This window comes from Heteronotia binoei, chromosome 21 (genome assembly GCF_032191835.1).
Source record: "Heteronotia binoei isolate CCM8104 ecotype False Entrance Well chromosome 21, APGP_CSIRO_Hbin_v1, whole genome shotgun sequence".
Taxonomy (NCBI): domain Eukaryota; kingdom Metazoa; phylum Chordata; class Lepidosauria; order Squamata; family Gekkonidae; genus Heteronotia; species Heteronotia binoei.
In genome coordinates, this window is record NC_083243.1 from 198,056,442 (window position 1) to 198,070,323 (window position 13,882).

A 13,882-nucleotide genomic window follows, 5' to 3' on the forward strand; every position below is an offset into this window, starting at 1 on the left:
TTCTAGGAGGGGGGAGACTGTGATTGGGTGATGGAAAGGGAGCTCGTCAGCCCGAGGCACAAGGGGATTGGCGAGGCAATCACACCGCTCCCTAAGGGGTTTGCGAACTTCCGCAGTGGTGGCGGCGACCTTTGTTTTTATATTTCAATGAGTGCCTATGGGGCATGCTGCCATTTTTGTGGGCATAAAGTTGCACCTCTCGGGTGGGCGTATCATGGGCCAAACTGCTCAGGAAGCTGCCTAAGCCTGACTGCACCCCCAACTCCACCCCCTCCTTTGCCTGAACGCCGCACTCTGCCTCACTTCCGCCCAGGCTCGGGTGCAGCCCTCAGGTGCCGCTGCCCTCGGGCGGGGTGCTGCTCTTGTCAAGCTCGACTGATTCTGACCAAAGACTGATGGGTTCTTGGCCTGTCACAAGCAGGCCTGGGTAAAATCATGATGAACCAAATGCTGCTAGTCTATTACCCTTTATTGGCCCCTTTCTCCTTTATGACTGGTAACTGTTGTGAACAATGTAATCAGCACCTTCCCAGAGAGCTTCATGAGAGAGGAAGAGTCTCTAGAAAATACAAGGCCAAAAGGCTTAATACCCTGGGAATGTATCTTTGTAGTTATGTGTGAATGCTCCCCTACTCCCCTTCCCCGTAGGAATCCTTTTGAAGTGTATCTTAAGACTCCTGTATCAATGTATTGGTTTCATTCTTCTCAAGCTAAGGGCTTGAGCCAAAGTAACAGTCTATCAATAAATGTAGTCTTCGTAGCAACTCTGACTCGTCATTGAATCCGTCTACTTGATATTTTGAGAAGAATCCTTTTTGAAGCTTAACCGTCCTGGCTACTTTGTAACCTAATGGCTGGAAAAATTCCAGGAGGCGGTAAGCTTCCCGATTTTGAAGAAGGACCATCTGTGCCATGGCACATCCTAGATGCCCTCAGAGCAGTGACCTCCCCTGCACAGATCCAACACCTCCTAGTCACCTCTCGGCAGTGGCAGCCCTGGACTTCCACCACTACGATGGATGAGGCACCAGCCAGAAGGGAAGCCATCCTAACACGTCACATGTGCCGGGTGAAGATGGCCAACACGGAGCCTGCTAACCCCGGACCCATGGAGCCGGAGGAGATCAACACCATAGTGGTTGTCCCGGTGCCCAATGAAGGCCCTGATCCAGAGGAAAGGGACCCAGAAGCACTGGCCCCGAAGGAGGAGGAAGATGAGATGGCCCATGAGTTCCGAGCGATGGTCTGCACAGAAGTAGAGGGTGTGATCAAGGGTCTGAGAGATGAGATGCAGACTATGAGCACCAGGATTGCGGGGGAGATCACCCGAGAGATGTCCCGGTCCTTGGGACTACCAGGACCCCGGAGGGTCCAACAACCTCTACCGGTCCACCCAGACCCCAGACCCGCGGCTCCCCCAGCACCCAGAGACAGAGAACGGGGGCAAGAGCTGGACGCCACCTTCAATGGGGACCCAGAGGAGGTGGAATACTTCACGATCCAAACGAACAGCTACATGCACTACTGGGGGAACACGTTCCCAGACGAATTCAGTCGGGTGGACTATCTGGGGTCGAAGCTGAAGGGGGCCGCCAAGAGGTGGTACATGAGGCTGTACGAGGCCATGCACCCGGAGCTGGACTATGTAGCAACGTTCCTCCAGGCTTTGTACGAGGACCCTCTCCAGGAGACCCGGGCATTGGCGGCCCTGAGGGACATGCAGCAGGGGCCGAAATCAATCCGGGAGTACGCCGCAGACTTTCGGGCCAATGCAGCAAAGGTGAGAGGGTGGAGTGAGCTGATGAAAATAGAGCACTGCACTAGGGGCCTGAACGCGGGCATATTGGATTGCGCCCTCACCCAGGCCAGACCTACTACGTTGGTGGGCTGGATCCAGCTAGCGGGTGAGGTGGAGACCAATATGAAGCGCGTGGCTATGCAGCGCCAGCAGCAGAGCGGGAAGGGGAGCTGGGACCCGAAAACAACTCCCAAAGCGGAGGTGAAGAAACCTGCGGGGGGCAGCGGCAGAGGAAAGGTGGTGGGGCCCCACAAGTGCTTTCGGTGTGGAGACCCGGGCCATCTGGCAAGCAGCTGCCCCAACCCCCCATGGGCACCACCGAGTGCACCCAAGCAAAGCACCCCTGTCCCAAAGAAAACACCGGGCCACCTTAAGGATGCGGTGAAAGGCAGCGTGGCGACCATTGGGGAGTTGGAAGAAGACGCGTTCCTGGGGGATGAACTGAGCGAGTTGGTGTGGATGGATAAGCCGTTGGGATACGAGAACGACCTGCTCTGAAGGGTGCCAACCAGCAGGTCGCAGAGGAACTGGCACCGCTGAGGGTGAGAGTAACTGGGTCGTTGTACTTTGTGCCAGTGAAACTGTTGAACCCTAAACTTAGAAGATTCATGCAAGTGAGGGCCCTGGTTGACTCTGGGTGTAATCGAGAACCAATTACCCCTAAACTGGTGGAGGCTCTGGGGCTGACCACCACGGCCCTCCCCTGCCCAATACAGTTCAAGCAAATGGATGGGTCAGTGATGCAGGGGGAAACCTGCACCCTAGAGAGCTAATTCCTGCCGGTGGGGAACGTGGAGCATTGGGACCAGGAGTCATTCGTGATCGCTCCCTCCTGCTTTTACCCAGTGGTTCTGGGAGTAGGGTGGCCAGGCACGAGCCCAGCATACGGTAGAGGTACCAAACCATAAGGTTTGTGGACCCGTTATGCAAAACCCACCTATGGACCTTAGAATGGGGGCCGCGACCCCCGCCGTCAAAGGAAAAGGTGTGCTTAACGATGGAGAGGTCCCTGCGATTCCGAGGGCCTACCGGGACTTAATGGGGGTGTTCAGTGAACAGGGCACAGACGAGCTGCCTCCTCACAGAGACACTGACTGTGCTAAAGAATTAATACCCGGGCAGTCACTACCGAAAGCCAAACTGTATTCTATGGGATGGGCAGAAAAAATGGAACTGTGCAAATTTCTAGACCAGAACTTGAAACGGGGCTTCATTAAGCCGGCAACGGCTCCCCACGCCACCCCAGTCCTGTTTAGAAAAAAGAAGGACGGCTCGCTTAGGCTTTGCACAGACTTTCGCGGGATAAACGCGATTTCAACCTCTAATGCCTACCCCATCCCCCTCATCAAGGACTTATTAAGCACGGTGTCTGAAGGGAAGATTTTTACCAAGCTGGACTTGAGGGATGCATACTTCAGAGTGCGCATAAAAGAGGGGGATGAATGGAAGACTGCTTTTAACACCCCCCTGGGACAATTTGAGTACTTGGTGAAGCCGTTCGGGCTACAGGGGCCCCCGGGTGTTTTTATGAACTTTATAAATGATGTCTTGAGGGAGTTTTTGTTCAAGGGGGTGGTGGTATACCTGGATGACATCATTATTTATTTGTAGGATGAGAAATCCCATATAAAGCTGGTGCGAGAGGTGTTAAGCACCCTGTTGAGACACAAATTGTACGCTAAACTGTCAAAATGTGAGTTCCATAAGATGGAACTAGACTACTTGGGATTTCGGGTGTCTGCGAAGGGGTTGGCGATGGACCCGGCAAAAGTGCAAGCCGTAATGGATTGGGCTCCCCCGAGGACACATAGACAGCTCCAATTGTTTCTTGGGTTCGCAAATTTCTATAGAACCTTCATAGGGGGGTTCATCCAGATCATGCTCCCCCTTACAGAGTTGTTAAAAACAAAGGGGAAGGGACTGGAAGCTAAACTAAATTGGACGCCAAAATGTCAGGCAGCGTTTGACAAACTGAAGCGGCTGTTCACAAGTGAGCCAGGTCTTGAGCCACCCCAATGAACTACGGCCCTTCGTTGTGCAATGCGACGCCTCCGATGTGGCCGTAGGAGCCATTCTCATGCAAAAAAACGAGGAGGGGAGGTTGAGACCGTGTGCCTATATCTCTAAAAAGTTCTCTGCGGAGCAAAGGAACTGCTTGGTGTGGGATAAGGAAGCCTTTGCAGTGAATTTTGCACTAAAAACTTGGCGGTCCTGGTTGGAGGGGGCTAAGGTGCCATTTGAGATCTGGACGGACCACAAAAACTTTGCAGCTCTCACTGGCAAAAGGAAATTAAGTGATAAGCAAATCAGATGGGTGGGCTTTTTCTCCAAATTTGACTTTGTGTTAAAACACATCCCTGGAGCAAAAAATTTCTTGGCTGACGCACTATCTCGTCTGCCTCAGCATAATAGTCAACGGGAGGAGGTAATAGACTCCCTAATTCCCCCCTCGCAGGTGGCCGCAGTCGTAACCACTCGGTCCCAAACGAAACGCAGGCTGGAAGGGTGGGAAACGGAAAAGATGGTGGCAGAAACCGAAAAGGAAGGGGATGACCGACCGGAGGAGGTTCAGAAAAAGGAGGATGGGTTGTGGTATAAGGGGGAGAAGCTATACGTCTCAAAGAGCATGAGGGCAGAGGTGTTGTAGTTTTGCCATTCAAACAAACTGGACGGGCACTTTGGGTATGTAAAGACGCTCCACCTGATCAGTCGGCAGTTCTGGTGGCCCTCCCTGAAAAACGACGTGTCGGAATTTGTCTCTTCTTGTTTTATTTGTATAACAGCAAAACGGAGGGGGGGGGACCTCCCAGGCTGCTCAAACCGATAGAAACTACTATTCGGCCTTGGTCAGTAGTTTCAATGGACTTGATTGTAGAGTTTCCACCCTCTCATGGCAAGACAGTGATATTGGTGGTAGTAGATACATTCTCCAAACAAGCCCACTTCATTCCCTGCGCTCAACTCCCCACAGCGAAGAAATTAGCCTATTTGTTTTTCAACCATGTGGTTAAACTGCACTCGTTCCCGGACAAAGTTATTAGTGACCGGGGCCCACAGTTCGTTGCCAACTTCTGGCGGGAGTTTTGCAAATTAATGGGAATGGAGCAGGGTTTGAGTACCGCTTATCACCCTCAGACTGACAGACAGATGGAACGCGTGAATGCCTTATTAGACCCATACCTAAGATGCTACATAAATCACCAGCAAATGAATTGGGTTGACCTATTCCCCTTTGCTGAGTATGGTTATAATAACAGTGTGCACAGCTCCACCAAAGCCTCCCCTTTCCAAACTGTAAGCGGGTATGCGGGTAAGCCTCCCCTTACTACCTGGGGGAGATCCTACCAAAGAACCCAGCTCTTTTGAGCACTGGTGGGGTACCCTGAGTAAGAGCTGGAAGGAGATCCAAGAGAATTTGGAGGCAGCCAAGGAGACATACAAAAAGCAATATGATAAGTCCCACATTCCAGCCTGGGACTGCAAGGTGGGGGATTCGGTATTTGTTTCAACAAAGAACCTACCATTAAATCACCCCTCAAAGAAGTTGGCATATGGGTATCTGGGACCCTTTAAGATCAAGAGGGTGATAAACAAAGTCACTGTAGAACTAGAACTGCCAAAAATGTTTAGTAAAGTACACCCTGTCTTTCATTGCAGTCTTCTTCGAAGGGACCCCGGCCCTTCTTTTTGGCACCCTCGACCAACAGCTCCTCAACCTATCCATATTGGGAATCAGAGTCATCATGAGGTCCAGGAGATCCTGGACTCAAACATCAAACATGGAACGTTGTACTACTTAATTAAATGGGAACACTTTCCCTCTAGTGAAAATGAATGGGTAGCAGAAAAAGATGTATCAGCTTCTGATTTGATTAATACGTTTCACAGAAAGCACCCTCAAAGACAGATGGGGTCAGCTTGAGGGGGGCAGTATGTCAAGCTCGACTGATTCTGACCAAAGACTGATGGGTTCTTGGCCTGTCACAAGCAGGCCTGGGTAAAATCATGATGAACCAAATGCTGCTAGTCTATTACCCTTTATTGGCCCCTTTCTCCTTTATGACTGGTAACTGTTGTGAACAACGTAATCAGCACTTTCCCAGAGAGCCTCGTGAGGGAGGAAGAGTCTCTAGAAAATGCAAGGCCAAAAGGCTTGATAAACACCCTTGGAATGTATCTTTGTAGTTATGTGTGAATGCTCCCCTACTCCCCTCCCCGTAGGAATCCTTTTGAAGTGAATCTTAAAACTCCTCTATCAATGTATTGGTTTCATTCTTCTCAAGCTAAGGGCTTGAGCCAAAGTAATGGTCTATCAATAAATGTAGTCTTTGTAGCAACTCTGACTCATCATTGAATCCATCTACTTGACAGCTCGGGCGGCCCCCCGCCCACATACCTTCCCTCTGCTCTGGCGGCGCCGGTCATACATTGGCGCAAACCCTTCCTGCACCCACGTATCGGCTTGTCTGCTTCCAAAAGACTTCCCCCCCCCTCTGGATTGTGCTCTTAGTTGATTAAAGAGATTGGCTAATTTGCAATGAAGAATTATATCTGAGTTATTAATGTTGTTGTTAAATAATAATTGCTTTTACTATTAGGGTTACATAGTCTTTTGTTGTGGTCACTGGGTGTACCAGAATGTATTAGCATTAAAAAGTTTGACATATTGTAAATTAATAAAGTTAAAGTTTTTAATTTTATTTAAATATATATTTCTATGTAGAGTTTAATTTCTGTTATTATTGTTTTCCCTTCTTAATAAAGTTCATTGATAACAAATAGTCACTTCTTGTTGCATGTGAATATAACATATTTTAATCCTAAAATAACAATATAAAAATAACAAAATGGTCACTTTTTGTTGCATGTGAATATGATTTATTTTAATCCTAAAATAACAACAAAATATTATTAATGGTTGTCCACAATTCTAAACATCTCTGGTGCTTTACGTATTTTTCCATGGGGGCTTTTTTCCATGTGGGCTTCTTTCAGTATGGGCTTTTCCCCATGTGGGCTTCTTTCCATGTGGACATTTTTCCATGGGGGCTTTTTTCCTGTGAGCATTTATGTCCATGGGTTTTTTCTTTGGACTTTTTTCCAGGTTTGGGGATTATAATCCGAATATTAATCTGAATATTAATCTCTGTGTGTGTCAATTTCTCAACTGTAAAATTGAGATGATGGTGATGATGCCAAGACTTGTGGCATTTCCCATGAGACTGTCCTAGTGATGTTTCAGCATTACGGGGACTACTCATTGCTTAGTATGAAAGCCACATGCATTAATTGTTTTGCATTTGAAGGCAGAGGCGTTAATATACATCCAGAGAGTCTTGCTCTTTACTGAAGTGCTGAATAAACTGTATCAATAAATTTTACCTTTAATAACTATTGTGCTTTCTTCCTCTTATAGGACCTGATGTTCCAGTTGTCAGTGTGCACAATACAACTAATCCTGAAAGTAGGTCCTTTGGGAATATTTTTGAGCTTTTCTCCTCTTTTTTTTAGATTTTTAAAAAGAATTGATGTCTATAAATCCATCTTAATTACAACCTAGCAGTAAATATGCCTGAGAGCCAGTTTACTGTAGTGGTTAAGTGCATAGACTCTTATCTGGGAGAACTGGGTTTGATTGCCCACTCCTTCACATGTACCTGCTGATGTGACCTTGAATCAGTCACATGTTCTCACAGAGCTGTTCTACTCAAGAGCAGTTCTGGGAGAACTCTCTCAGCTCCACTTACCTCACAGGGTATCTGTTGTGGAGAGGGGAAGGGAAAGGAAAGGAGATTGTAAGCTGCTCTGAGACTCCTTTGGGTAGTGAAGGGCAGGGTATAAATCCAATTTCTTCTTCCTTTACTTTTCCCCTTCTTTTCTTTTTTCCCCTTTTCTTTGAATTGAGAGAAATGAAGATAGTATAACATACCATGGTTGTCATTATACTAGATGTATATATAAATCCAGGTGAACAGCCATGTTAGTCTGAAGCAATAGAACAAATTAGGAGTCCAGTAGCACATTTAAGACCAACAAAGTTTTATTCAGAATGTAAGCTTTCATATGCTTGTGTACTTCTTCAGACAAGGAATGAGGTACAGTGAACAGAGCTACATATAGCTGGTGGGCAGTGGTTTAGAATGCAAAATGGTACAAATTTAAGATCCAATGGAAAAAAGTGTAATTAACAAATTGAAAGAAGATTTGGTCTGGATAGCATTTGCCTGGGAAACCAATAAAAGGTAATGAAAGCTGTCTGTTATTGCTAGCAAGTAGGGTTAAACTATGGACACTTTTTTTCCTTAAAGATGTTCTTGTCCACCTAATTTACTTTTTAAAATATATATTTATCTCATATTAATACTGTGTTAATTAGATGGTATAGTAGTACGATACCTTTCACACCATGCAAATTGAGTTTCCATTACAGCAACTCTGGTGTGAGTTTTGTTTTGTTTTTTTGTTGTCTTAAGTGTGCTGTTTGTCAAATTCATCCTGTATGTGATAAACCAAATTCTTGTTCTCTTAAGCTTCTGCAGTCTAGTACAGGGGTCTCACTCATTTGTTACAAGTGATGGATCTGACATAAATGGGACTTTGTGGGGCTGGGCCATGTGTGTCATAAAATGTTATACCATGTAGCAGAGATATAAACACAATTAATTTTTTTTTACTTAAAATATAAACATGCTTAAAACTCTTGTGATATTTTGTTTAAAATGGAAAGGTGGGGAACAGTGGGATTTGGCAATGGAATTTTAAAAATAAAACATCAAGAAAAAGCACAAATATTACAGCAGAAACTAAAAATACAAAATGCTCAGAGCCTAGGAAAACATGAAATGAGTGGGCATTGCAAGCTTAACTCCCCCCACCCCTGCCTGGGTCTACTCAGATTGACAATGGCCCTCCGGTGTAATATCCCCCTTTGGCTGTGGGTCCCCAGGTTAGAGTACTCACTAGGCACCAGGTCCATTCAGCAGAGACACACTTGCTCAGAGCATCAATCCTTTGTTTGCAAGTAGACAACTCCACAAGCAACAGCTTCAACTGGCCAAACAAAAGCTGGAAAGTGAAATTACTTGAACTCCACTCCTTTGAAATACATTGCAGCACAGACAAAGTTGCAAGGAAAACACTGAATGTATTTTCCATTGTCTCTGGACTCAGATAGACTACTCCCAGAGGCAGACAAAAACAAGGCAGAAAAAGCTGGGGGAAAGTTGCTTTTGTTCCCTCCTGGGAGGCTGGGTGAAGGTTTTCCCTCATACCCCTGCACAATTTGGAATGGAGAATGATTAGAAGAACTGTGAACAGAGTTATTGTAAGCATATTCAGCAAATGGGAGTAGTTCACGCCAATTAGACTGCTGGAAATTTACAAAGCATTGCAGATATTGTTCTAGTGCCGCATGGGTGTGCTCCGTTTGACCATCAGTCTGGGGGTGATAACTGGAGCTCAGTCCTTACTCCATCTTAGTTAGCTGACAAAATTCCCACCAGAATTTGGCACAGAATTGCCCCCCCCCCCATCGGATATCACCTTGTCTGGGAAGCTGTGGAGTTTAACAATATGGTTGAGGAATATCCTTGCCAATGTCTTGGCTGAGGAAAGTTTGGAACAGGGTATAAAATGAGCTTTTGAAGAGAAAGTGTCCGCCACCACGAAAATAACAGTTTTTCCCTCACTCTCCGGGAGATCAGTTATAAAATCCATTGAAACAATTGACCATGGTGTGGTGGCTGTCTCAAGAGGCTGCAGGAGTCCTGGGGGTTTCCCACCCCTCTTTTTTGCCATTATGCACGTGGGGCATGAGGATACATAGTCTGAAATGTCCTTTTTTTATTCCCGGCCAAAACTGCCTTTTCACTAAATGTGTGGTCTTTATAAATCTAAAATGTCCCAAAAGTTTGTTATCATGGCACCACTGTAGAACCTTTTTGCACAATGATCTGAGGAAATACAATTTGTCATTCTGAAATCCCACTACTTGTGGAGGCAGATTGGTACTCCCTTCCTCACTGGTTGCCAGCTTAATCTGACTCTGGAGATCAGTTGGAACTTTTCCCTGCTTGGCCTGACTGCATGTCTGAACAGCCCCCTCCAACTGGGTGGAAGTGAACATAGCATCAGTTACAGGTTCCCATTTACTTTCGTGCTGGGGAAGCTGAGAGAAAGTGTCAGCCGAAAAATTCTTTTTCCCTGGAATATGTTTAAGGGTGAAGGCAAACCGAGAGAAAAATCCAGCCCAGCGCACCTGCTTAGGGGACAGCTTTCTACTAGTGTGCAATGCCCGCTGGCATTCCTTTGTCCAATTAAGGGGGGGGCGCTGGTCTGGCTGCCCCTGGCCCTTTCCCCTTAGTTTTCAGTAGGGCTGTAAGGGGTAGGGCCACTTATGCAAAGTTCTTCATGAAGGAAAATTGGAGAATCTTATGGTAATTGCTTACGGGTTCGAGGGGGTTGCGTCAACCACCGCCTTGATTTTGGCCGGTTCCGTTGATAACCCTTGGAGTGACACCCTGTACCCTAAAAAGTCTAGTTCTTCCTTGTGGAACTCACATTTAGAATGTTTCACAAACTATTTATTTTTGTAGGGGGTCTGTAGCACCTCCCGAACCAACTTCACATGGGAAGGGAGGTCATGGGAATAAATAAGGCAATCATCCAGGTGAACCAGGACCCCTTTAAATAAATGTTTCCTCAGCACTTCATTAATTAAGTTCATAAAGACCCCAGGGGCGCCTTGTAATCCAAATGGCATGACTCTGTACTTGAACTGTCCCATAGACGTGTTAAATGCAGTTTTCCATTCATTGCCCTTCTTGATTTGTATTCAATAATAAGCCTCCCTCAGATCTAGTTTGGTGAAAATCTTCCCCTGGGAAGCAATGTTTAATAGATCTTTGATCAATGGAAGGGGACACGCATTTGACATCGATACTGCGTTTATGTCATAATCCGTACATAGCCTTAAAGTCCCATCTTTCTTTTTCCTAAACAGCATTGGAGCAGCATGGGGGGAGAATGTGGGGCAGATGAATCCCTGGGCTAGGTTTGTGTTGAGGAATCTTTGTAGCTCCTCTTTCTCAGCTCGACTCATAGAGTATAGTTTTGCTTTAGGTAGTTTTACCCCCGGCTTTAATTCAATTGCACAGTCAATGTGGGGTCTGTGGGGCGGTAGTTCATCTGCCTTCCCCTCCTCGAATACTTTTTGTAAGTCTCTATGCTGTGCGCCTCCTCCCTGATGAGGCACAGCCATTCCACTATAGGGGACGGGGAAGGCCCCCAGTCCAAGTCCCACTTGTGGACATTGCAGCCCTCATCTATAAAATACACACCTCCACTTTTCCATCTGATATAGGGTTTGTGGTCCCCCAGCCACACAGCACTGAGCACCATATCAAAAGTTGCTGTGGAGGCAATGACAAAGGTCTCTTTTCCCAATGATCCCCAAGCCCCAATGGAGTGGGAACAGTTTCTTGGTTGCAGGGCTCCCCTCTCATCAGGGATCCACCCATCTGTTCAAAAATCATTGGGTGAGGTTAAGCATTTGTTTTGAGCCCTTAATGTCTCGGCAATGTGAGGCGTAATCAAGTCTCTTGTACATCCCGAGTCCAGTAGGGTTCTCACATGGGTGTAACGTTTCAGCAACGGGTTAAACAGAGTCACAAGGAGATACAATAACTCTCCCGAAGTTTTAACCCTTACCGTGTGTCAAGACTGCAGATTCAATGATGAGTCGGTGTGGATACAAAGACTCTATTTTATTGATACTGGTTACTTGTGGCCTAAGCCAGGTCTTGAAAAGACTAAAGTCCATACAGTAGATACATTGCATATAAGGTATACTTCAAAAGGATTCCTACGGGGGGGGGGGAATTGTGCAGAGGACATTCACACATGTTACAAATACATTCTCATGTTGATTAGAGGCCTGCATGGCCTTGATGCTCCCAGGCTCCTTCCTCTCCCCCAAGCCTGGGCTGAGAAGGCACAGATAAGACTTTCACATATTACCATTTCAAAGCAATACCAGATCTTTAAAGGAGGGGGGAAACGGAGAGAGGGTAAGCTAGCAGCATTTGGTTCTACTTTGGTTCTACCCAGCATGCTCTGTGTTTGAGCCAGAGTTATAGACAGACTTGACACCGTGCCCACTGTTTTGCTGCCAGACAGCCCTTCTCGGTCATCATCTGATGGGGACAAGGCTCCCTCCACCTCCCTCAGGAACTGCTGAAGTGGGATAAATCCAATGTTCATGGCCCCGCAGCTCTTCTGGGAGGGGGAGGACTTTCCCCCCTTTCCTTTCCTCAGGACCGGTTTCTTGGAGTGGACCGTGGTCGCAAGAGCAGTTGGCTGTTTAGCGTGTAGGTGATCTACACCAGAAACACAGCCATTCACCCTTCCCAGGAGTTGTTTCCCCAGGGAACTTGACCCTGGGTAATTCTCACAGGGCCTCCATTCTCTCTACTGCTACAACTGCACCTGCCTCAGTCAGGTGTCAATCTCATAGGAGTGTCTGGGTTATCCTGTAGTAGGGCCCACCGCAGTAGGTTAGCTGATAATCCTCTTTTATACACGGCTACTTTCATTTGCTCAACCCAGCTGCGCACTTTGACTTCGTGCATTTGGAACTCGTAAGTGTATTTACACACTGGTGGGTGCTTGCCTTGCTTGATAGCTTCCAAGTGGGCAATAGCATTGGGCTCTTTCATGGGGTCCTTGAACTGCCGCAGAAGGGAGTGCAGGAACTCCTAGGTTGAGTATAACTTCAGTGCACTGATCTCATAGAGAGTGACAAACCAGTCACCCACTGGGCCCTCCAATCAGGTGCTGATAGCATCGATGCACAGTTTTTCTGAAGGGAACAAGACACCCTATTGACGTAAAAAGCTCTGGGCTTGGATTATGAAGAACTCTAGCTTCCCTGGGTTGCCGTTTAAGCAGGTGGCAGGGCCTCAGATGCTCAGAGGAGGGCCTCCCACAGTGGGCGGTGCTCCCAGTAGTCCTGGTGGGACCATAGGCAGGGGGTACCCCTGGTGGCACTTGTGGCAGTGGCTCCAGCATGGCTGGGGTTGGCAGAGGTGTCGATAGCTGCAGTGGTGGCAGGGGCAGTGGCTGTAGTGGGGGGGCCACAAGTGGAGGTTGTCTGGTCAGCGACCCCACTGGTGATGTTGGAGCAGACACTAGGAACAGTAGGTGGGTGCAGCTGAAGTTTGTGTAGGAAGAAATCGCTCATGAAGTGAATTTCATCTTGAAGTTGCCCCCAAACATCCCTCATCTCAAAGCAGAAGTGTTGTAGTTTGGCCATTCTCGCCTGGTTCCCATCCCTTCCTTGGCCATCCAATGGCTCCAACTCGTCCTCCTCGAGGGTTTTGGGGTTGGGATCTGGAGGGTTGCCTTCTCCCAGCAGGTTTAGCCAACAGACTTGGCACTCGAGCCCTGGTCCGGATCTCCAGAGCTGCCAGGTGTGGGGGGTGATGAATAGCTGTTCGTCCTATCGCTCTCCCGTGACCTGCTCATACTTTCATACGTTCACTGTCTTTGGTATTGCTCTGAAATCAATGGGGCATCTGTCTCTGGACACACCAGGGTCAGTTGGGGCAGTGGCTGCTCCTTCCTCATTCATTTTTTTGTGGAGGATCCATGCCGAGGGGCGAGTCTGCCCAGGGAGATCTGACTCTGTCAGGCTTCCCCCCTGAGTACTCCATAAACAGTCCTTGTAGGTTCAATAGTTTCCATTTATTAAGATTTTCAGGTAAGCATAGCCTCAGATAGGGTCTGAGTCAGATCTACTATACATGGATAAAACCAGCAGAATATAGGGCAGCAATGATAAGCATTTCTCCCCTTTTACTTTCCCAAGCATGTCTTTGAAAGTTTGGTTTCATTTCCCATCCAACCAAGGTTGCACTTTTGATACAATGTGTTACATAACATCCTGGCCCACTAGCAGCTGTGCATGAGCAGAAATGATGGGAAAGGGAAGAGGTATGCAGAACAACAGAAGATAACAGCATTTCATGCAAGGCACCTAAGACCTAGTAACCCTTTCATGGCAGGGCCCTTGACACTAATCTAATG

The 13,882-nt window shown here is 47.3% G+C and overlaps 1 protein-coding gene across 2 annotated transcripts in view; it reads left to right on the forward strand.

The window, feature by feature from the left end:
• Window positions 1-13,882, forward strand: part of DPP10 (dipeptidyl peptidase like 10) — a 512,154-nt gene that overhangs the window by 320,449 nt on the left and 177,823 nt on the right. For both annotated transcript variants that reach the window (XM_060262084.1, XM_060262085.1), the window contains one exon: window positions 7,215-7,262. In XM_060262084.1, coding sequence (XP_060118067.1) covers window positions 7,215-7,262 — 48 coding nt within the window. The remainder of the gene's footprint in view (window positions 1-7,214; window positions 7,263-13,882) is intronic.